At 37.4% G+C, this 22,275-nt stretch overlaps 1 protein-coding gene across 1 annotated transcript in view; it reads left to right on the forward strand.

Annotated features, from left to right (window-relative positions):
* LOC150081899 (DNA replication complex GINS protein PSF1-like) overlaps positions 1–22,275 on the forward strand; it is a 128,172-nt gene that overhangs the window by 18,128 nt on the left and 87,769 nt on the right. Inside the window, exon 3 of the mRNA XM_090380359.1 lies at positions 12,408–12,503. Within this exon, the coding sequence (XP_090236485.1) occupies positions 12,408–12,503 (96 nt within the window). The remainder of the gene's footprint in view (positions 1–12,407; positions 12,504–22,275) is intronic.

Consider the following 22,275-nt stretch of genomic DNA (forward strand, 5'->3'; position numbering starts at 1 on the left):
CTACCTCTGTAATATTGAAAGTTCATGTTTAAACAGTCATATATGATCACTTAAAAAAAAAAGTTAAAAATATCACAAAAACTCATAGGTGGAGATATTTCTAACGTTGCCACTTTTTTTGCTTCTTACAAAATACAAAGTATTATAGAGTGAAGTATATTCTTATTAAATAGATTCAGTATTAGCATTACTGCATTAAGTATTACCATAACTGTTAGCTTGGGGAGCCACGGGCAGAGGCGAAAGTGATTCTTGCACTGCTTCTATTGTAACGAGCAGCAGCCTAGAGCAAATTGCTGGAGATTTCAAGAGCTGCTGGGAGTCATCATTGAACAAGTAAATACATGGGCTGTGTTAGGGTAACTAAGAGTAAGGACAGATGCATGTATACTTGCATGTACACCAATGCTAGAAGTATAGTAAATAAATTTGATGAATTTTAAGTGCTGACCAAGGCATCAAAAGCAGATATTGTTGGGATATCAGAGACACGGTGTCACACAAATATAAGCAGTGCAGAATTGAAATTTGGGGAATAAAATGTGTACAGAAAGGATAGACACGGTAGGAAGGGAGGAGGGGTTATGCTGTTAGCTAAAAAATATAATATCTAAGGAAGCGCATCCAGATGACATTGTTGAACAGTGCAATGTTGAGTCTGTTTGGTGTGACATAAACACTGGGAAAGGGAAAATGAGAGTAGGAGTGTATTATAGGCCTAATGACTCTGATGAGTACAATAAACAGTTATGCAGAGAAATAGAGTGGGCCAGTAAATCAGTGTATCTTTTAATGGGCGATTTTAACTTTCCAGATATTGACCGGAACTTGTGGATTGGTCACTCGCACGCTAGCAAGACTTTTGTGGATTTATTGGAGGACTGTTTTCTACAGCAACATGTTCGAGGGGCAACCAGAAGAGAGTAATACCCTTGATCTGATTATCAGCAGTGATTATTCATGCATTAAGAATTTGCAGATAAAGGAACCACTAGGTAATAGTGATCACAGTGTACTGATGTGGGATTTACTTAAAGATGTAACTACCATCAAGGGTAAAGGGAATGGTTTTTTGTTTTTGTAAAGGTGACTACAGTGGTCTCAGACAATTTTTAAATTCTTTGGAATGGTTTTTGTTTTTGTAAAGGTGATCTCAGACAATTTTTAAATTCTATAGAGTGTGACCAACTGATAATGTTATCAAAGGTGAAGGAAGCTTTCAGGGACTTAATCTTGGAGGGGAACTAGGCTTTTCATACCAACTAAGAAATACTGTTCAAGGTTCAGGCCTGAATGGTTGTCAGATGAATTAATGAGGCTTGGGGCAGAGAAAAAAATCCATAGGATGCATATAAATTATCAGGCGACACAGAAGCCTACAGCAGATATAAGCTAGTCTGTAATCAAGTCACAAAGGAGGTTAGGTAGGCAGAGGATGCAAAGAAAAACAGCAAAGAGTTCTTTACTTATGTGAACTCTAGAAGGAAGGGGATGAATCAGGTTGGTCTACTTAACAGATGTTTTGACTGTTGATAATCCTGCTCAAGTAGCTGATAAACTGAATGAGTATTTTGCATCTACATTCACACATGAGGAGTTATTCAAGGAGGGGAATGCCAGATGTTTATCAAACTGTAACAGGTAACTAAGTGGTTTTGTAATAACTGAGAGCAAAGTGGAGGAAAAATTGTTGAAGTTAAACATAAAAAAAGGCACCTGGGACAGATGGAATGTATCCAATTATATTGAAAGAGGCAGCAAGGGAAGTAAGCAAACCCTTAGCCATAACTTGAGAGTATCCTTAGAGTCAGGGAAGGTCCCCCATATACTGGAGATGTGCAAATGTATCCCCAATTCACAAAGGGGTGCAAAGGGTGACACAAATAATTATAGACCTGTTAGTTTAACTTCTGTTCTGTGCAAGATAATAGAGTCACTGGTTAAAGAGGTGATACAGGATCACCTAGACAAGACCGCAGTAATAGTTCAGACACAGCATGTGCTTGTTAAGGGGAATTCTTGTCTATATGAAGAATACGATGTGGTCACAAAGAAACTGGATGATAAAAATAATTTTGATATCATATACTTGGATTTCAGGAAAGTTTTTGATACTGTTGCATGTGGAAGACTGCTGCACAAATTGGAGCAGTATGGCATTAAGGGCAAGTTGCTGCAATGGATATCCATCTGTTGTTGTGGAAATTGATAGCTTAAATAAATTCAAGGCAGAACTAGAAAAACATTTGGAACGAATGGATCAGTGAAGTGGGAGGGTTTTTTTTTTTTTTTGACTGATGCTGTAAAAGCTTGCTTTCTTGCATCGTGTGCCTCTACTAATGCTAATTATTTCAACTAGGAAAAGTGTCAAGTGTAGTTCCAATGCGGCCACAGGAGGTTGCAATTGTCACTTTAGCTGTTACTAAGATTCCTGCTTGATGCTACAGGAAAGGTAACCTATGTCAGTTCCAATCAATCAGACAGTTGGGAAGGTAGTGTGAAAATTGAAGAAAAGTGTTACATCTTGTGTTGACAGTTTTCTAGTGTTTTCCAGGTAAATTTTATTCAATTATGATGCCATTTGTTACTTTTATTACTACACTCCAGGATTTTTTGTGTTGTGACACTTTTCCTGAGAGGGTCTCTCTCTCTCTCTCTCTCTCTCTCTCTCTCCCTCTCTCTCTGTTGTTTCGGTGTAAGACACTTTGCTGCAAATAACAAAGATGAAACCTAGCATGATGATGACCTCTTGTACAGAAAAAATATTGAGTTTGACTCTGCAATAGCGAGAAGAAGAAAGAATAACTAATGAAGAACCAAGTATGTTGGGATCAATGCATGAAAACAATGTCTTTGCTAACTTAGAAAAATATCGAGCATTCATTGCTGGAAGTATTGAATATATAAATTCGAAATACAGATATACACACACAGTGAATCTTAAAGCAAGTTGAACAATGCACTTTACTTTCATAAAATGGAACAAAAATTGCATGTATACAAACTGTTTTTTAAGAATACACTGGGAATTAATAACACCAAAAGTTTCAGTTCGACAACACATTTTATCTATACCTTGCATGGAAAATCATTATCTCTGTGCAAATACTTTTAAAGAATATGTTGATGGTGGTAAAAGTCTAGCTGACTTACACAGAGGTTACCAAAAATTACAAACTGAAAATTTTTTTTTTTACAAATCATGAATAAATTTGCAATTTCACAATTTGTGAATTAGGAACTGGAAATGTTGAATGCTACTGAAAATTTTTTTTTTACAAATCATGAATAAATTTGCAATTTCACAATTTGTGAATTAGGAACTGAAAACGTTGAATGCTACTTTTGTCAGGAAGGGTCACCACAGTGTAAATGAAATCGGAAGTTGTTAATTGAAGTACTCGGAGGAAAACACTGCAAAGGTTGACAATGAGGATTTGTAGTTTACATTCTACTCTGAACGGCTGCTGTGGGCAGAATAAAAATTGGTACATCATCACAATGTTTTTATATGCTGTGAGAAACTTCAAGATAAAAAGAATAACTCACGAATTCTTAATCTGCGGATGTACTCGAATTGAGGGTGATGCCGTTCACTCTGTAATAGAAAAGGAAGTTAAAAAGCCAACAGAAAAGTTGTCTGATTTTTATTCCTCATCTGTATGCAACACTAATAAGAACAGCCAAAAAACAAGGTACTCCTTATCAGGTACCTCATTGGCACATTGATTTTACTCACTTGAAGCATTTGAGTCACATGACGGAGTAGTAATTATGCAAGAGATGTCCAGGGAATGGTATTAAGCTTACAGATGTGGTTTTAACATTTTAAAAGTCAAAGCCATTGCCATTTTTTTTTGCAAATTATCATTCAAAGATAGAGAATATAGGTGAAATTCAAGAGAAATACAACCAACATCATTTTAAAGAATACTTATTCAAAAAAAAAAAAAAATGACCATTGAAGGAAAGAAAAAAGAACACAGTTTGTCATTATTATGTTCCAACCACATTTCCATAAAGTTATTGGTATTTTTTTTTTACTTTCCTGTGTTCCTAATGATCTAATTATTAAAATTTTTGTTAGGAGAAAAAAAAAAAAAAAAAAAATCTGTTATCAGTTGTTATTATGTATTAATTTTATTGTAAGACTGATTTCTCAATAAATACTTTTTTTTTTTTTCTTAATTATGCCTATTCAATTTGATTTTAATGGATACAGAACTTATTTTCCATTCTTTTCTTTGATTTTGATAAATTAAAATGAACTTAAAATATATCAGGAGGTGATTATTCCCTTGTATAAGGCAATGGTCAGGCCACACCTCGAGTACTGTATACAGGTCTGGAGGCCTCATTTCAAGAAGGATGTAGAGCTGCTGGAACGAGTACAGAGAAGGGCAACAAGATTAGTGAATGGAACAAAGAGTTGCTCTTATGAAGAAAGGCTTAAGTTTTGCAAATTACAGTCTCTGGAGACTAGGCACCGGTGAGGTGATCTGATAGAGGTGTATAAAGCCTTGAATGGTTTCAGCATGCTCACTGCCAATGGGATTGTTCCTCTTGCTCAGATTAATCACCTGAGAGGGCATAAATTCAGACTGAGGAAAGACAGATGTAGGATAGATGTGCGGAAATTTGCCTTTAGCCAGTGGGTAGTTGGTTGGTGGAACAGACTTCCATCCCTTGTTGTGGAAGTTGATAGCCTAAATAAATTTGAGGCTCAGCTGGACAGGTATTTCGAACGAACGGAGGGGTGAAATGGAAGTGTTTTTTTTTTTTTTTTTTTTTTGGCTGATGGCTGCATAAGCTTGCTTTCTTGCATCATATGCCTCTACTAATGCTAATGCTAATCATATCTTCATGTAGAAATACATTATAAACACAAAAAAACGTGACACAAGTCAAAGGAGGGGTAGTTATGTCATTAGGATTAGAATTTGACATGATGAACAAAGTGACAATTATTATCGCTTCTAGAAATGTTGTAAGAAGTGATTTAAGCATGTATTCATGGCCTAGGTGTGATAAGTATTTATCCAAAGGAAGATTTTCAACATGCAATTGTTCTTTTTCTTCTACTGAAAAATAGATTTTTTTGATTTGTGTCAGGGGTGCGATATATGGAATGTCTGGACTTATAGTATAGGCTTGTACACATAGTCATGGCATGTTAGTTTTTAAAAAAATTGCCTCTGTTGATGTCAAACTTGTGACTGTGTAATTACATTTTGCTTTTATATGTTGGTTTTATTATTTTAACGTGTTCATGCTGGGCTGCAAATCACACATATAGCACTCTTAAGTGGGTACCTTTTCAAGAAATTTATCTTGAAATGTGTGACCTAATAAGATATAATTTTTATACTAAATAAGTTAATTACAGCAACCCACTGATGGTCACTCAGTCAGATAAACTGTCACTGATGTAATGGTTGCTGCAATGTGCATGTTTGATGTTTCTATTGTAATTAGTTTCCCTCACACACCATTTGGCCGACTGGGCTAGCCGGGTGGGTAAAGTGCCTGCCTGGCAACCCAAAGGTCGCGGGTTCGATTCCCGCCTCGGGCTTGGATCAAAGTACTGCAAAAACCTTGGGAGGTGCATTATGGCCACAGAAGCCTATGCACCAACAACTACAAAAAGAAAAAAAAAAAACACACCATTTGGAAATTAAAAGGACATTAGAGAAGTTCATGTGTTTTGTAATGTGTAGTAATGATTAATTCAAGATAATTGTCAGAAATTGCAGCAACCCACTGTAATTTTTCACAGAAAACTGCAGTGAATCACTCTGCCTGGAAGCATTGATATAAATAAGAGAGAAACCTCCCAGTGTCCACTTATCTTTTATGTGCTACAGTAGAAAATATGATGGCTAAGGTAAAGAAAGCCTGCACGAGAATGACAAGAAACGTCGGATAACTTATGCAGAAAATTAGTTTCCCGACACCGGACTCTAGTGCTGCTTGCTCGGTAAACAGACAGTAGGTGTTATCGGTCTGGAGCAGAAATTGAGAAGGATATATTGATTGACGGGTAGGCGTGGCAAACAATGAAATGATTGTTGGTGGGCGTGACAGACGACAAGCTACCGTGTAGTCATTGGTTGGCATCGTGATGTGTATTTACCAGTAAAGAAAGGTGCATAATAGTTTTGTAATGGACGGTGAACAGGTAATAGTAGCGATGAATCTTTTAAGGTGCTGATTGACATTACGATACGTGTGTATCCCCACGAGTGTCTTTAAAAATAAAAGTACAGTAAAAAAAAAATTTATATTTTGTGAATAAACAGTTTTTGTGCTAGTCCACCCATGATTCTAAAGAAAAAAGGTTAGGTTACTGCCTCCATTTCGGGAGGGTTTCAAGCTCCTATGGGATTCAAGTGGAGGTAACCCGACCTTTTTTCACCATTAGGGCATATTTTTGAACAAGAAAATAAAAATACAGATATAAAAAATTTATTTTTCTATGAGTGTATTTCTAAATATGACCGATTCTAAAGAAAAAAAAGGTTATGTTACCCCCTCCACTTCGGGAGGGGTTCAAGGTCCTATGGAATTCAAGTCGAGGTAACCTGCTCTTTTTTCACCATTACGAGATACTGTAATGGTGAAAAAAGGTTAGGGCATGTGCGATTAGGACAAGTTACCATTAGTGCTGCTAAAGTGATACTAAACCGATGTTATCGTGTGTTGTGTTCACGCACCAATCAGCACATCGTTTGCCATGCCTACATCAATCAACATATCGTTCTCGACTTTGCTCCAGACCAATAACACCTACCGTCTGTTTACCGAGTAAGCAGCGCTGGAGTGCCCATACTGGGGAAACTAATTTTCCGCGTTAGTTATCCGATGTTTCTCGTCGTTCTCGTGCAGGCTTTCTTTACCTTCGCCAACATGATTTGTTTGTTGGTTGTGATTCATATAGTAGAACAACATTGTTTGGAAAGAACATCAGTGTTGAAAAAAATGTCTCACATTGTTTTTTTATATACTAAGAAAAGTTGGAAAGTTTTCTAGTGAAAAATAAATAATAAAGCCCTTATGTAATTTATAAAAGTTTTGTTCAATCAAGGCAAATGCATCTACAGAAGAATGACCTTTGAATGAAAATAAAAATAATCATTCCCATATAATATTTCATTATTTCTACCAAATGTAGTTGATAAAAAGTGCAGGAGGATATTACTGCATTTTCTGATTATATTTGTACAACTACAACTTGTTATAAATTGGGAAGCAAAGTGTCACTTTCAGCAGTAAATAGAAAGAAAAACACTTTAATGCATTTAATAGTTCATTTATTGTTTCAGATTTGATGGGGGGAACCATTCTCCCAAATTGGAAAAAGTTTTAGTTGATGTTTGAAGAGCAGTACAGAAATGCATTAATTTTTTTAAGGAAAATAACGTATTTCAAAAATTGCTAATTTTTTAAATGTACATGTTATGGTGGAGAAAATTGACTCTGATAATGATAATGGTTATTGAAATAAACAAATCATTACATCTTCATAAAAGTATCAATTATAATTATTATAACAATAATATAAATAAATACTGCAGAGCAGAATTTTTTTCATTTCTATCAACAGCTATATGTAAAAAGAAAGGGAATAAAACTAACTTAGATTTCCATATATCTTTCTGTTGAATCAATCACAAGTATATTAGAAGAGTAAATTATAATACAATATAAAAATTTAGTATTGTCTAGAAAGACTAAGGCGAGGCTAGAAATTTTCAAAGTGGTGTTTTTGAGGGGGAGAACAAACTGCAGAAATGTTCTGGAGACTGTGAGACAGAGAAATAGAGTGGGCTAGTAAATCAGAATGTCTTATAATGGGGGATTTTAACTTCCCAGATATTGACTGGAACTTGTGGGTTCGTCACTCACACACTAGTAAGACGTTTGTGGATTTATTGGATGATTGTTTTCTGCACCAGCATGTTCGAGAGGCAACCAGAGAGGTTAATACTCTTGATCTGGTTATCAGCAGTGATCATTCATCTATTAAGAATTTGCAGATAAAGGAACCACTAAGTGAAGTGATCACAGTGTACTGATGTGGGATTTACTTTTTTTTTTTTTTTTGTAAACCCCAAACACGAGAGGTATTAGAACCTATAGTACTTAGTACCGTTCTTGGGTGGAGGTTGAGAAGACGAAATAAGATATTTGTTGACATTGGATTTGAACTTCTGTAGACTGTAATTTTCAGGAAATACGTATGAAGGAAGGTCGTTCCAGAAAACGGCAGTTGAATGAATAAACGAGGAAGATGAAAAGTTGGTTCTGTGAGTTTGAAATTGGACAGTAAATGGATGTTGGCTGGTGGCGGCACGTGTTCGGACTGTTTTGAAAGAGAGAGCGGGAATTATAGAAGCCAATTCAGAAGAACAGTGCCCATGGCAGTATCTGTAGAAGAGGCATGCAGCAGAAACAGTATGTCTATGAGAGAGCGAGTGGAGAGACTCTGTTAGAGATGAATCATTAATTAACCTAACTGCCCTCTTCTGAATGGAATCAAGAAGCCTGAGAGAGGTTTTTGGGGCACCACCCCAAATGTGGGAACAATATTCCATGGCAGGGCGGATTTGCGATTTATACAGAGTGAGCAGCTGTTTGGAAGGAAAGTAACGCCGAAAGCGAAAGAGAAAACCAAGTTTTTTAGATGCAGAGGAAGCAATATTTGTAATGTGCTTGTGCCAAGAGAGATTAGAAGTCGGGGTAATCCCCAAAAGAGATATATCATTTTGCCTAGAAATCGGAGTGTCACTAAAGATAAGCATAGGAGTAGAAGAATCCTTTTTGCGAGATATAAGACAAGACTGAGTTTTAGAAGGATTGAAATCAACTAAGTTGTCTTTGCCCCACTGGAGAATTACCTGAAGATCGGCGTTTAAGGAATTGGTAGCAGATTTTCTACAAATTGAAGCTGATTGAGCAGGACAAGGTTTCTCAAAATAGAAAGTGGAATGCAATGTGCTATCATCGGCAAAACTATGGATAGGATTTCCAGTCAGTGGAAGGAGGTCATTAATATACAAGAGGAAAAGAGTGGGGGAAAGAACTGAACCTTGGGGAACACCGGCATTAGTGGAGAAGTTAGAAGACAGAGAGCCATTTACCATCACATTCAGTGAGTGATCAGAGAGAAAACTGGATAACCAATTACTAAAAACACTTGGCAAACCATAAGATGGAAGCTTGTTTAGAAGACCTTTATGCCAAACACGATCGAAAGCCTTTGAGATGTCAAGAGCAACTACTTGTGTTTCACCGAACCTTTCCATTGAATTAGTCCATAAATGGGTAGGCGCCTCTGTAGCCAGGTGGGAAATAGTAGCAGTGCGTAGCACACGCTTCTTGATTAGACCGGGGTTCGAGCCTGTCACCACCAAATACGGAGGATGCAGAAAGGTCAGGGAATTACCACCACATATCCCGGAGTAATATGGCCTTAGTTGCTAATGCTCCTAAAAACCAAATAAAACAAAACAAAAAACATAAATGGGTAACATTAGCCAGAATATCACCAGTGGATCGACACTGACGGAATCCATACTGACGATCGTTGATCAGATGGAAGGTTTCTAGGTGGTTTAAGAGTTGGCGGTTAATTGATTTCTCCGTTACTTTAGAAAGAGTAGAAGTAATTGCAATGGGACGAAAATTGGATGGGAGGGATATGTCACCCTTTTTAGGAACTGGCTGGATATGAGCAAATTTCCAAGCAGAAGGAAAAACACCTTTGGAATAAGAAAGTGAAAAAAGGCGGCAAAGATATAATTACCTGAATAACTATAACTTAAAGATATAATTACCATCAGGGGTAAAGGAAAGGGTTTTTGCTTCCGTAAAGGTGAGTACAGTGGTCTCAGACAGTTTTTAAATTCTGTACAGTGGGATCAACTGACAATGTTACCAACAGTAAGTGGGAAGCATTCAAGGATTTAATTGTGGATGCTACTAAAAGTTTCATACCTATTAAGAAATATTGTTCAAGGTTTACGCCTAAATGGTTATCAAATGAACTAATGAGACTGGTGATAGAGAAGAAAAATGCATAGGATGCATATAAATTATCAAGCGACTCAGAAGCCTATGGCAGGTATAAGCTAGTCTGTAATCAGGTCACAAAGGAGGTTAGGCAGGTGAAGGCAGATTACAAGAAATCTTGTAATCTGCCTCGGCAAAAGATGCTAAGAAAACAGCAAGGATTTCTTTACTTATATAAACTCTAAAAGGAAGGGGATGAATCTGATTGGTCCACTTGATATCGATGGTTCGACTGTTGATGATCCTGCTCAGATAGCAAACAAACTGAATGAGTATTTTGCATCTACATTCACACATGAGGAGTTATTAAGGTTTGAAAATGGCAGAAGGTTATCAAATTGTAGCAGGGTGCTTAATAATTTTGTAATAACTGAGAGCAAAGTGGAGGAGAAATTGTTGAAGTTAAACATAAGAAAGGCACCAAGGATGGATGGGATCTATCCAGTTATATTAAAGGAGGCGACAAAGCAACTAAGCAAACCCTTAGCCATAATAGCCATAATTATGAGAGCATCCTTGGACTCAGGGGAGGTCCCCACAGACTGGAGATGTGCAAATGTATCCCCAATTCATAACGGGGTATCGAAGGGTGACACGAGTAATTACAGACCAGTTAGTTTAACTTCTGTTCTGGGTAAAGTAATGGAGTCACTGGTTAAAGATGCATTGCAGGATCATCTAAACAAGACTGCAGCAATAATTCAGACACAGCATGGGATTGTTAAGGGAAAGTCTTGTCTGACAAATTTGATAGGATATTATGATGTGGTTACAAAGGAACTGGATGCAAAAAATAAATTTGATATCATATATTTGGATTTCAGGAAAGCTTTTGACACTGTTGCACATGGAAGACTATTGTACAAATTGGAGCAGAATGGTATTAAGGGTAAGTTGCTACAATGGATAAAAGGATGGTTGAGTGGGAGAAGACAGGGTAGTAATGGTGCTGCTCTTCGTGGACTAATGTTATTAGTGGAGTCCCACAGGGTTCGGCGTTGGGTCCTCTGTTGTTTTGTATATTTTTCAATGATATTGATGAAGGTATATCAGGCTTAATATCGAAGTTTGCAGATGATACAAAGGTTGGCAGGGTTGTTAATGACAGTAATGGCAGTGTGCTACTGCAACAGGATCAAGATAATTTGGGCAGATGGGCTAAGAAGTGGCAACTGAAGTTTAACCTTGACAAATGCAAAGTACTGCATATGGGTAGAAGTAACCCCAGAGAAATATACCAACTGTGTGGTACTACACTTAAGGTGGTAGAAAATGAAAAAGACCTGGGAGTAATTGTGCAGTCAGATATGAAGTTTTCTGAGCAATGCAGACAGGCTGCCAGGGCAGGTCATGGGGTTTTGTCAATGATATATTGGAATTTTGCTAGCAGGTAAAAGGAGGCGATTGGCCCTCTGTATAAGGCAATGGTCAGGCCACGCCTTGAGTACTGCGTACAGGTCTGGAGGCCTAATTTTAGGAAGGATGTAGATTTTCTTGAGCGTGTACAGAGAAGGGCAACAAGATTGTTGAGGGGAATGAAGGGATCCTCTTACCCAGAGAGGCTAAAGTTCTGCAAATTACAGTGGCTGGAGACTAGGCACCTGCTTGGTGATCTGATTGAGGTGTATAAGGCCTTGAATGGGTTGAGCACGCTGAATTCTGATGGGATCCTTCCACTTGTTCAGATTACGAACCTAAGGGAGCATAAATTCAAATTAAGAAAAGACAGATGTAGAATTGATGTGCGGAAATTTGCCTTTAGCCAGCAGGTGGTTAATTGCTGGAACAAACTTCCATCTGTCGTTGTGGAAGTTGATAGGTTAAATAAATTTAAGGAGGAACTGGACAGGCATTTGGAGGGAATGGTGTGATTTTTTTTTTTTTTTTTTTTTTTTTTTTTTGTCTGATGCTGCATAAGCTCATACACTTGCTTTCTTGCATCACATGCTACTACTACTACTAGCAACTCTGAAACTGTAGCTTCACTAGTCTCATTAACAGACCAAACTGAATTATATTTTACTATGGTCTGTGTACTAAAAAATTTCTAAACTTGCATAGCCTTATCCACATACCCATTAAAACAGTTTTCACCCAACCAAAATCAAACTGAAGCAATTGTGAACTCTCACACTCACAGCTGGAATGTGATGCTCAGTGATTCTTTATCAGGCAGAGCAATCCACCAATGGGTCACCTTGATGTGAATGTGTTAAGGATAATGTTGACTTGTTAAGTAATATTTCTTTATTTTTAAAGTAACTACTGATTTTAAGTAACTTGTAAATTAAATTCTCATCATCTCATGTTATCACATTTACCTTTTACTCTTTCAGAGCTGCTTCAGTGAATGAAGATCTAAGACTACATCCTACTGTGCAGCTTCGACATTCAGTGCTGTTGAGAGATAAAAGATGTGTCTTAGCTTATCTGTAAGTATAGTATATAATTCTTTTTTACTGAATATGTTTGTTATCAGTGTATAGAACTTTTTTTTTTCTCTCACTTTTAATGGTTATGATGTATTTAGATATGCTTTCAGGCTTAGCTTTCTTAATTGAAAAAATTCAAGAGATTTCATTTAAAATTTTTGTACTAATTTCATAAAAAAAACCCGGGAAGAATAAATAAAAGGCAAATTATTGAATAAAATTAAATGAATTTATATATGCAAATAACAATATGATAATGAAATATAGTTGTGGTATTTTGCACAAAAAGTCTTACAAAGTGCCAGTGAACACTTTCTGCCCAATAAAGTTTTCTTCCTGTACTGTTTTTAATTCACCTCCACCAAGTGTATAAATTATTTTGGTTTCCCCGAAATGTAAGACCTTACATTATTTTTCATTGCATTCTTTTCTTTTCCTGTTTCCTTTCCATTGCATTAAGCCAAATTTTCCCATGAAAGGTAACTTTGATACAATTTTATCAAGTATTATAGTGTTTGAAGTGCAAAATTTGTTCTCCAATCATGTCCATTGAACGTAGAAGGTTACTGCTACTTTTTTTAAGTGTTCCACTTAAGGACACCAAGTGAATTGTGAATTTATTTTGATACCTTTTTTTTTTTTTTTTTTTTATCATTCAATGCCATAAGTGGCATTAATCATTCATTTTGACCTTTTTACTGAAAATTTTGCTACTGCTATATATATTTGCAAGACTTATTTTTCTTTTCCACAGTGTATCTCGAGGGAGAAAAATAAATGAAATAAAAATCTCCAATGAAAAAAAATTTTATTAGCCAGTACCATATAATGGAACAAAATGGGGTGAATTAAAGCACTTTCAAATTCTCTAAACTAAGAAAATAACTTTAAAATATAGTTTTTAATAATAACATGCATAATTTTCCTGTTGCATTGTGTGACATGTAATAGTTAATGTAATTTATAAATAGATAAACATATTTAAAAGCAATGCTAATTTATCTAATATAATTTTTAAGAAATAATGTATATTCTCTTAATATGTTGAAATATTCTCTCAATTTAAGACAAATGAATGCTTTGGATGGAATTATTTATAAGTTGTAATGGCATATTTTTGCACTTCTCTGTGCTAAACTATGGTATATTTTTAGTGTGGTTTTCCTTTCAATCAGGTCTTATCCAGCATATTTCTTATTATTATTATATTGCAAGAAGCCACAGGCTTTTGATTTACCAACCAAATATAAATGAATAAAATAAATAATAAAAAATTAATAAATCTAATAATGATAAAAGAATAAAAATAATAAGTAAATCAAAAATAATAAAAATATAAATAAAGAAATAAAAAATAAAAGAAAACAAAAAAAAGTAGATAAGAAAATAGGTTATGTGCTTCCCTCCTCATTTAGACTTCAGCTGATTTTTGAATTTCTCCAAGCTGTAACCTTCAGTTACCTGCAGAGGCAACTTGTTTCAGCAATCAACAACTCAGTGGCTAAAAGAAAACTTCTTACAATACAGTCTAAATCCTCTTCCCCCATAATTTGAATTATGGCACCTAGTTCTGGAATCATTTATAACAGTGAAAATTTCACATTCATTTATTTTACTAACCCTTATCAGAGCCTAATAAACCTTAATGTTGTCCCCTTTAAGGTGCCTGGTTGTCAAGCTCTGTAACCCACATAAATGAAATCTTTTCTTATACTTCGTGTTTTGCAGATCTCACTATGCGAATTGCCTTTCTTTGGACCTCTTCTAGCATTCATTTGTCTGTATTTAAGTGAGGTCTCCATATTTGGACACTGTATTCCAAGTGCAGTTCTTTCCTTCTGTACTGTTTGTAATTCAACCCCACTAAGTGTATAAATGATTTTGGGGTTGCTATTCCCCAAGTGTAAAACCTTACATTTTGCTACATTAAAACATAGTTGCCACTTTACTTGATCATCCTCAAGCTTGTTCAGGTCATCCTGAAGGAGCACTGCTTGGCATTGATCATTAATGGCCCTCCCAATCATGTGTAAATTTTGACATCATTCCCTCTATCCCCGTCACCACTGTCATTTATGAAAATCAGAATCAACAGTGGGCCAAGAACCGATCCTTTGAGGACCACACTTCTGACATTATACCAATCTGAAGAATCCATTAATCACAACTCTTTGTCTTCTGTATTACAGCCATCCTGGATTCATCTTAGAATCTTTTCAGTATCCCAACATGCTCCAGCTTATGCAATAACCTCTCATGAGGGACCGAGTCAAATGCCTTGCTAAAATCCAAATAAATTGTGGCAAAATTATCATCTTCATCTAACTCATGGGTAACTGTATCAACGTAGTTGATTAGCAATTTAACTAGGTTAGTTAAACATGGTTTTTCCCTTAACAGAACCATGTTATGTGTCCTTCAGAATTCCATTTCTATGAAAATGTCCTTATATTATACTCTTTATCATTACCACCATGATTTTTTTGTACCATGGGTGTCAGATTGACCAGCCTGTAGTTACCCATTTTGCTCTAAGAATTACTTTTATGTATTGGCAGTACATGACACTTCTCTAGCCCAATAAATTTATCTCGAGTCCAGTAATGCCCTCGTTAACGTTAGTGATTCAGTGCACTCACTGGTTGCCTCCTTCAGAATTACTAGGCATATGCTATCAACTCCAGGAGTGTTACTTGCTTTTATTCTTTAAAGTTTTTCTAATAAACAATCATTTAATTTCGAAATTGCTAATTTAATTTTTTCGTTTATTTCTCACCATGCTTCTTTCATTAGTAAAGATTGATGCGATATACCTACTTAATTCATCACCAACATCAGCTGGGGTATCTAATACTTTTCCCACACCATTACACATGGGGTCCAATCTGATTCATTTTATTCTTGTATTCACATACATGAAAAACTCTTTCCCATTTTTTGCTCTCTTAGGCAGTGCTTTCTCACAGTCAGCCTTCCCTGCCTTAATCTTTTCTGTAGTATTATTAGAAATCAACTTGTAGCAGTTGTAGGCTTCAGTACTTTTTATCACTCTGTAACTTTCCATGGCATCTTTTTGTGCTATATTTTCTTATTCGTATCTATGCATTCATAGCGTCTGTGATTATTGCTTTAAAGTTGTTCCACAGTTCTAATGTATTTATCATTCCCCTCCCTCTATAATCGGCCCATTTGATAGATGCCAGCAGCATCTTATTATAGTCCCCTTATCTGAAGTTAAAACCTGTGCCTTTACCTTTAACAACTGTAACATCCTTCTTTATCTTCTAAATAATGATCACTTCCTGCAGGTGGTTCCTGTACTGTGAGCCCCGTGGTGTCATCCAATTTTTGAGTATAGAACATTCTTGTTTGTAGCTCCAAGTGATTAGAGCTATTTTCTTTAAATACTGGTATAAATAATAATCTAGTTTATTTAAAAATTTGGTACTTCATGGTGAGTGTTCCTCCTACTTACTCCTCCAAACACTTCCTAGTTCGTTTCACAAATATATGTGGTCTCAATTCAGATCTCAACAATGTCCATTTCCACTTGCAGTCTGCCAGACCCCATGTACTTTTTCTGACAGAATCTCAGTTATCGGTTGATTCAACTACTGCCCAAACTATTCGCTGTATGATTCCTTTCGCCTCAAAGGGCGAAATTGTGCATATGCCCGTTCCGATATTCCCTGTCAGAGACTTGATAATTTGGAATCTCCTCCTTTCGATCTTTGGCTTAAAATCTCTCTCTCTCTACCTCATTTTGTCAAATTCATCTGTTGTCTCTACCGTTCTCCCAACGCCACTAATCACTTGGAGCTCTTTGACTTCCTCTCTTTGCAAGTTGACTTTCTCCAGTCCAATTTTTCTAACAGTGAGGTAATTTTCCTTGGTGATTTTAATGTTCACAACTCCAGCTGGTCAAGATGCTGAGGCTTTTGCAATTACTAATGACCTTGTTTGTTCATTTACCTCTGAGAATACGGGACAATCCTAACCATACAGCCAACACCCTTGATCTTTTTCTCACAAACAACCTTTCTAAGTACACGGTCGAAGTGAATGGTCCTTTAGGCACCTCAGATCACAATTTGGTGGTTGTCTCTTCTCCAATGGATCCTTTATCTCATGACTATTCTCAACCTCGTATTGTTTGGCATTACAAGAATGCAAAATGGGATGACATGCGAGATTTCTTTTCTTCTTTTCCTTGGTCGGATTACTGTTTCAGAACTTCTGATGTCAAAATTTGCTCAGTTCGTGATAGTGAAATTATTCTTCCAGGAATGGAATCCTTTATTCCACACTCCACTTGAACAGCCTTAGCACTTTAAAATGTGCTAAGGCTGTTCAAGAGAAGAACGTTGCATATCGTAATTGGCTTGTTTCTAATTCTTCAGTTTCATTTTTTGCCTACACCGAAGCTCACAACAGTTGTAAAGCAGTTATTAATCAGTCCAAACTAGAGCTTGAACAGTGCTAAGAGTAGAAAACTTGCTTCTTGCCCTAATGGTAGCCGAGCATTCTGGTCTCTTGCCAAAGCTATTGGCCACAATTTTGCCCATCTCTGCTCCCACCTCTGTCCAAACCAGATGGTTTTCTTGTCATTTCAGCCAAAGATAAAGCTGACCTGCTATAATCCCATTTTTCTTCCAACTCATGTATTAATGATCTTGGTAAAACACCTCCCACCATTCCCAACACTCTCCATTCAATGCCTCCTGTGGTCTTCCGTCAAAAGGATGTCAGAAGGATTTTGACGAATCTTGATGCTATGAAAGCTCCAGGTCCTGATGGTATTTCTCCACTTTTTCTCAAAACCTGTGCTCCTGAACTTACTCCTGTTCTTTGCCGCCTTTTTTCACTTTCTTATTCCAAAGGTGTTTTTCCTTCTGCTTGGAAATTTGCTCACATCCAGCCAGTTCCTAAAAAGGGTGACAAATCCCTCACATCCAATTATCGCCCCATTGAAATTACTTCTACTCTTTCTAAAGTAATGGAGAAATCAATTAACCGCCAACTCATAAACTACCTAGAAATCTTCCGTCTGATCAACGATCGCCAGTATGGATTCCATCAGTGTCGATCTACTGGTGATATCCTGGCTTATGCTACCCATTTATGGACAAATTCAATGGAAACATTCGGTGAAACATAAGCAGTTGCTCTTTATATCTCAAAGGCTTTCGATCGTGTTTGGCATAAAGGTCTTCTAAACAAGCTTCCATTTTATGGTTTGCCAACTGTTTTTTTGTAATTGGTTACCCAGTTTTCTCTCTGATCGCTCACTGAGGGTGATGGTAGATGGCTGTCTGTCTTCCAACTTTTCCACTAATACCAGTGTCCCCCAAGGTTCAGTTCTTTCCCCCACTCTTTTCCTCTTGTATATTAATGACCTTCTTCCATTGACTGGAAATCCTATCCATAGTTTTCCCGATGATAGCACATTTCATTCTACTTTCCATTTTGAGAAACCTTGTCCTGCTCAATCAGCTTCAACTTCTCGAATATCTGCTACCAATTCCTTAAATGCCGATCTCCAGGTAATTTTCCAGTGGGGCAAAGACAACTTAGTTGATTTCAATCCTTCTAAAACTCAATCTTGTCTTATATCTCGCAAAACGCATTCTTCTGCTCCTATGCTTATCTTTGGTGACACTCCGATTTCTAGGCAAAATGATATATCTCTTTTGGGGATTACCATGACTTCTAATGTCTCTTGGCACAAGCACATTACAAATATTGCTTCTTCTGCATCTAAAAAACTTGGTTTTCTCTTTCGCTCTCGGCGTTGCTTTTCTTCCAAACAGCTGCTCACTCTGTATAAATCTCAAATCCACCCTGCCATGGAATATTGTTCCCACATCTGGGGTGGTGCCCCCAAAACCTCTCTCAGGCTTCTTGATTCCATTTAGAAGAGGGCAGTTAGGTTAATTAATGATTCACCTCTAACAGAGTCTCTTCACTCGTTGTCTCATAGACGTACTGTTTCTGCTGCATGTCTCTTCTACAGATACTTTCATGGGCACTATTATTTTGAATTGGCTTCTATAATTCCCACTCTCTCATTCAAAACAGTCCGAACATTAGCATTAGCATTAGTAGAGGCATTTGATGCAAGAAAGCAAGCTTATGCAGTATCAGCCAAAAAAAAAAAACAAAAAAAAAACACTTCCACTTCACCCCTCTGTTCGTTCAAAATACCTGTCCAGCTGAGCCTTAAACTTATTTAGGCTATCAACTTCCACGACAAGGGATGGAAGTCTGTTCCACCAACCAACCACTCACTGGCTAAAGGCAAATTTCCGCACGTCTATCCTACATCTGTCTTTCCTCAATTTGAATTTATGCCCTCTCAGGTGATTATTCTGAGCGAGAGGAAGAATCCCATCAGCATTGAGCATGCTCAAACCATTCAAGGCTTTATACACCTCTATCAGATCACCTCGCTGGTGCCTAGTCTCCAGACACTATAATTTGCAAAACTTAAGCCTTTCTTCGTAAGAGCACCCCTTTGTTCCATTCACTAATCTTGTTGCCCTTCTCTGTACTCGTTCCAGCAGCTCTACATCCTTCTTGAAATGAGGCCTCCAGACCTGTATACAGTACTCTAGGTATGGCCTGACCATTGCCTTATACAAGGGAATAATCACTTCCTTATCCCTGCTAGAAAAATTCCTATATATCATTGACAATACACCATGAGCTACTCTTGCAGCCCGTCTGCACTGCTCAGAGAACTTCCAATCTGCCTGCACATCCACCCCCAGCTCCCTTTCATTCTCTACCACTGTCAGTGTAGTACCACAGAGTTGATACGTTGCTCTGGGGTTGCTGTTTCCCATGTGTAGTACTTTACATTTGTCAATGTTAAACTTCATTTGCCACCTCTCGGCCCATCTGCTCAACCTTTCCAGATCCTGTTGCAGCAGCATAGTGTCAGTAGTGTCCTTGACAACCCTGCCTACCTTTGTATCGTCTGCAAACTTCGAGATTAAGCTTGATATACCATCATCAATATCATTTATAAATACAGAAAACAATAATGGACCCAACACCAAGCCCTGAGGGACTCCGCTAATAACATTAGTCGACGACGAGCAGTGTCCATTGATTACCACTCTCTGTCTTCTCCCCCTCAGCCACCCCTGTATCCACAGCAGCAATTTGCCTCCAATGTCACACTGCTCCAATTTGTGCATCAGTCTTCCATGTACAACAGTATCAAAAGCCTTTCTAAGATCCAAGTATATAATATCAAAGTTATTCCCTGCGTCCAGTTTTCTTTGTGACTGCATCATAGTATCCAATCAAATTGGTCAGGCAAAACTTCCCCTTAACAAAACCATGCTGTGTCCGAGCTATAACTGAAGTCTTGTCTAAACGATCCTGCAGTGCTTCTTTAACCAGTGCCTCCATTAATTTTCCTGGAACAGAAGTTCCTGGAACTCACAGGTCTATAATTACTTGTGTCAGCCTTTGATTCTCCTTTGTGAATTGGGGTCACATTTGTACATCTCCAGTCTGTGGGTACCTCCCCTGAGTCCAAGGAAGCTCTCATAATTATGGCTAAGGGTTTGCTTACTTCCTTTGCTGCCTTCTTTAATATAACTGGATTGATCCCATCCAACCCGGGTGCCTTCCTTGTGTTTATCTTCAACAATTTCTCCTCCACTTTATTCTCAGTTATTACAAGATTCTGTAGCTTACTGCTAGAGTTGAATACACCTCTGGCTTTCCCCTCGCTAAATAACTCCTCATGTGTGGATGCAAAATATTCATTTAGTTTGTTAGCTACCTGAGCAGGATCATCAACAGTTGACCCATCGATATCAAGTGGACCAATCTGATTCATCCCCTTCCTTCTAGAGTGTACATAAGTAAAGAACTCTTTGCTGTTTTTCTTTGCATCCCTTGCCAAAGATTTCTCGTAACCTGCCTTCGCCTGCCTAACCTCCTTTGTAACTTGGTTGCATATCAACTTGTATCTATCATAGGCTTCTGTGTCATGTGTTAATTTGTATGTATCCCATGCATGTTTCTTCTCTGCCATATGCCTCATCAGTTCATCTGACATCCATTTAGGCCTAAACCTTGAACAATATTTCTTAGTTGGTATGTAAAGCCTAGTAGCTTCCAAGATAAATTCTTTGAATGCTTCCCATTTTGCATTTGTTGTTGGTAACATCATCAGTTGGTCCCACTGTATAGAATTTAAATACTGTCTCAATCCATCATAGTCGCCTTTACGAAAGCAATAACCCTTCCCTTTGCCCCTAATGGTAGTTACCTCTTTGAGTAAATCCCACTTCAGCACACTGTGATCACTGCCACCTAGTGGTTCATTTATCAGCAGATTCTTAATGCATGAAGAATCACTGCTGATAATCAAATCAAGAGTATTCCTCCCTCTAGTTGCGTCCCGAACATGCTGATGTAGAAAACAATCATCCAATAAATCCACAAAAGCCTTGCTAGTGTGTGAGTGACCAACCCACAAATTCCAGTCAATATCTGGGAAATTAAAATCTCCCATTATAAGACTCTCTGATTTACTGGCCCACTCTTGGATTTTATGTATTTCTTAACTAATAGCATAACCCCTCCTCCCTTCCTATCCAGTCTATCCTTTCTGTAGACGTTGTACTCCCCAAATTCCAGTTCTGCATTCCTTATATCTGTGTGACACCACGTCTCTGATATCCCAACAATATCTGCCTTTGATGTTTTGAGCAATACCTGAAATTCATCAAATTTATTTACTAAACTCCTAGCATTGGTGTACACGCAAGTATACATGCACCTCTTTCTATTCTTAGCTACCCTAACACAACCCATGTGTTTACTTGTACCGCAATGACTCCCGGCAGTCTCTGAAATATCCTGCATCTTGTTTTTCAGGCTTCTGCTCATTCCAATAGAAGCAGTGCAAGAATCTCTTTCACCTCTGCCAGTGGCTACTGTTAATCTATTCGTCTTTTTCTCCCCCCCAAGCTAGCAGTTTTCCGACCCACCTAACACTGCCTCGATAGCATCAGCAAATATAAACATCAGCAAACATGTGCCACCACCAGCCAACATCCATTTACTGTCCAACTTCAAACTCACAGAACCAACTTTTCATCTTCCTCATTTATTCATTCAACTGCCGTTTTCTGGAACAACCCTCCTTCATACGTATTTCCTGAAAATTACAGTCTACAGAAGTTCAAGTCTAATGTCAACAAATATCTTCTTTCATCTTCTCATCCTCCAACCTAAGCATGATACTAATTAGTACTATAGGTTCTAATACATCTCGTGTTTGGGGTTTTCATTAAAAAAAAAAAAAAAAAGTGTGGAGTAAATTGAAATCTCCCATGATAAGATTCTAACACTTGCTTGCCCATTCCATCTGTATGTCGAGACTTTTAATCATACTCTTCAGTTTCCTTTGCTTCTCACTAACTCACACCATACAGATTCTATGCAGCAGGTGGTAGATGACTCTCGTCAACCGGTGCAATACCACCACTTTTCTTATTGGAGGCTTAAAGTGGTGAAACCCATGTTTAGTCTCTAGAGCAAAGTTTCCGGCATCCCCCTCCCCCCATAATTCTCCCTCAATCCATGCACGGTACTAAGTACTATAGGTTTTGATACCTTTTGTGTTTGGGGATTTCATAAAAAAAAAAAAAAAAAAAAAAATATTTTTGTAATTTTTGAATCTGCAAAAGCTCTCTTTGCTTCAGGCTGTTTTTGATAAGAAGTATGACCCCCATCCCACCTTCAT

This window comes from Mastigoproctus giganteus, chromosome 8 (assembly GCF_048544385.1).
Source record: "Mastigoproctus giganteus isolate SK-2022 chromosome 8, ASM4854438v1, whole genome shotgun sequence".
Lineage (NCBI taxonomy): Eukaryota > Metazoa > Arthropoda > Arachnida > Uropygi > Thelyphonidae > Mastigoproctus > Mastigoproctus giganteus.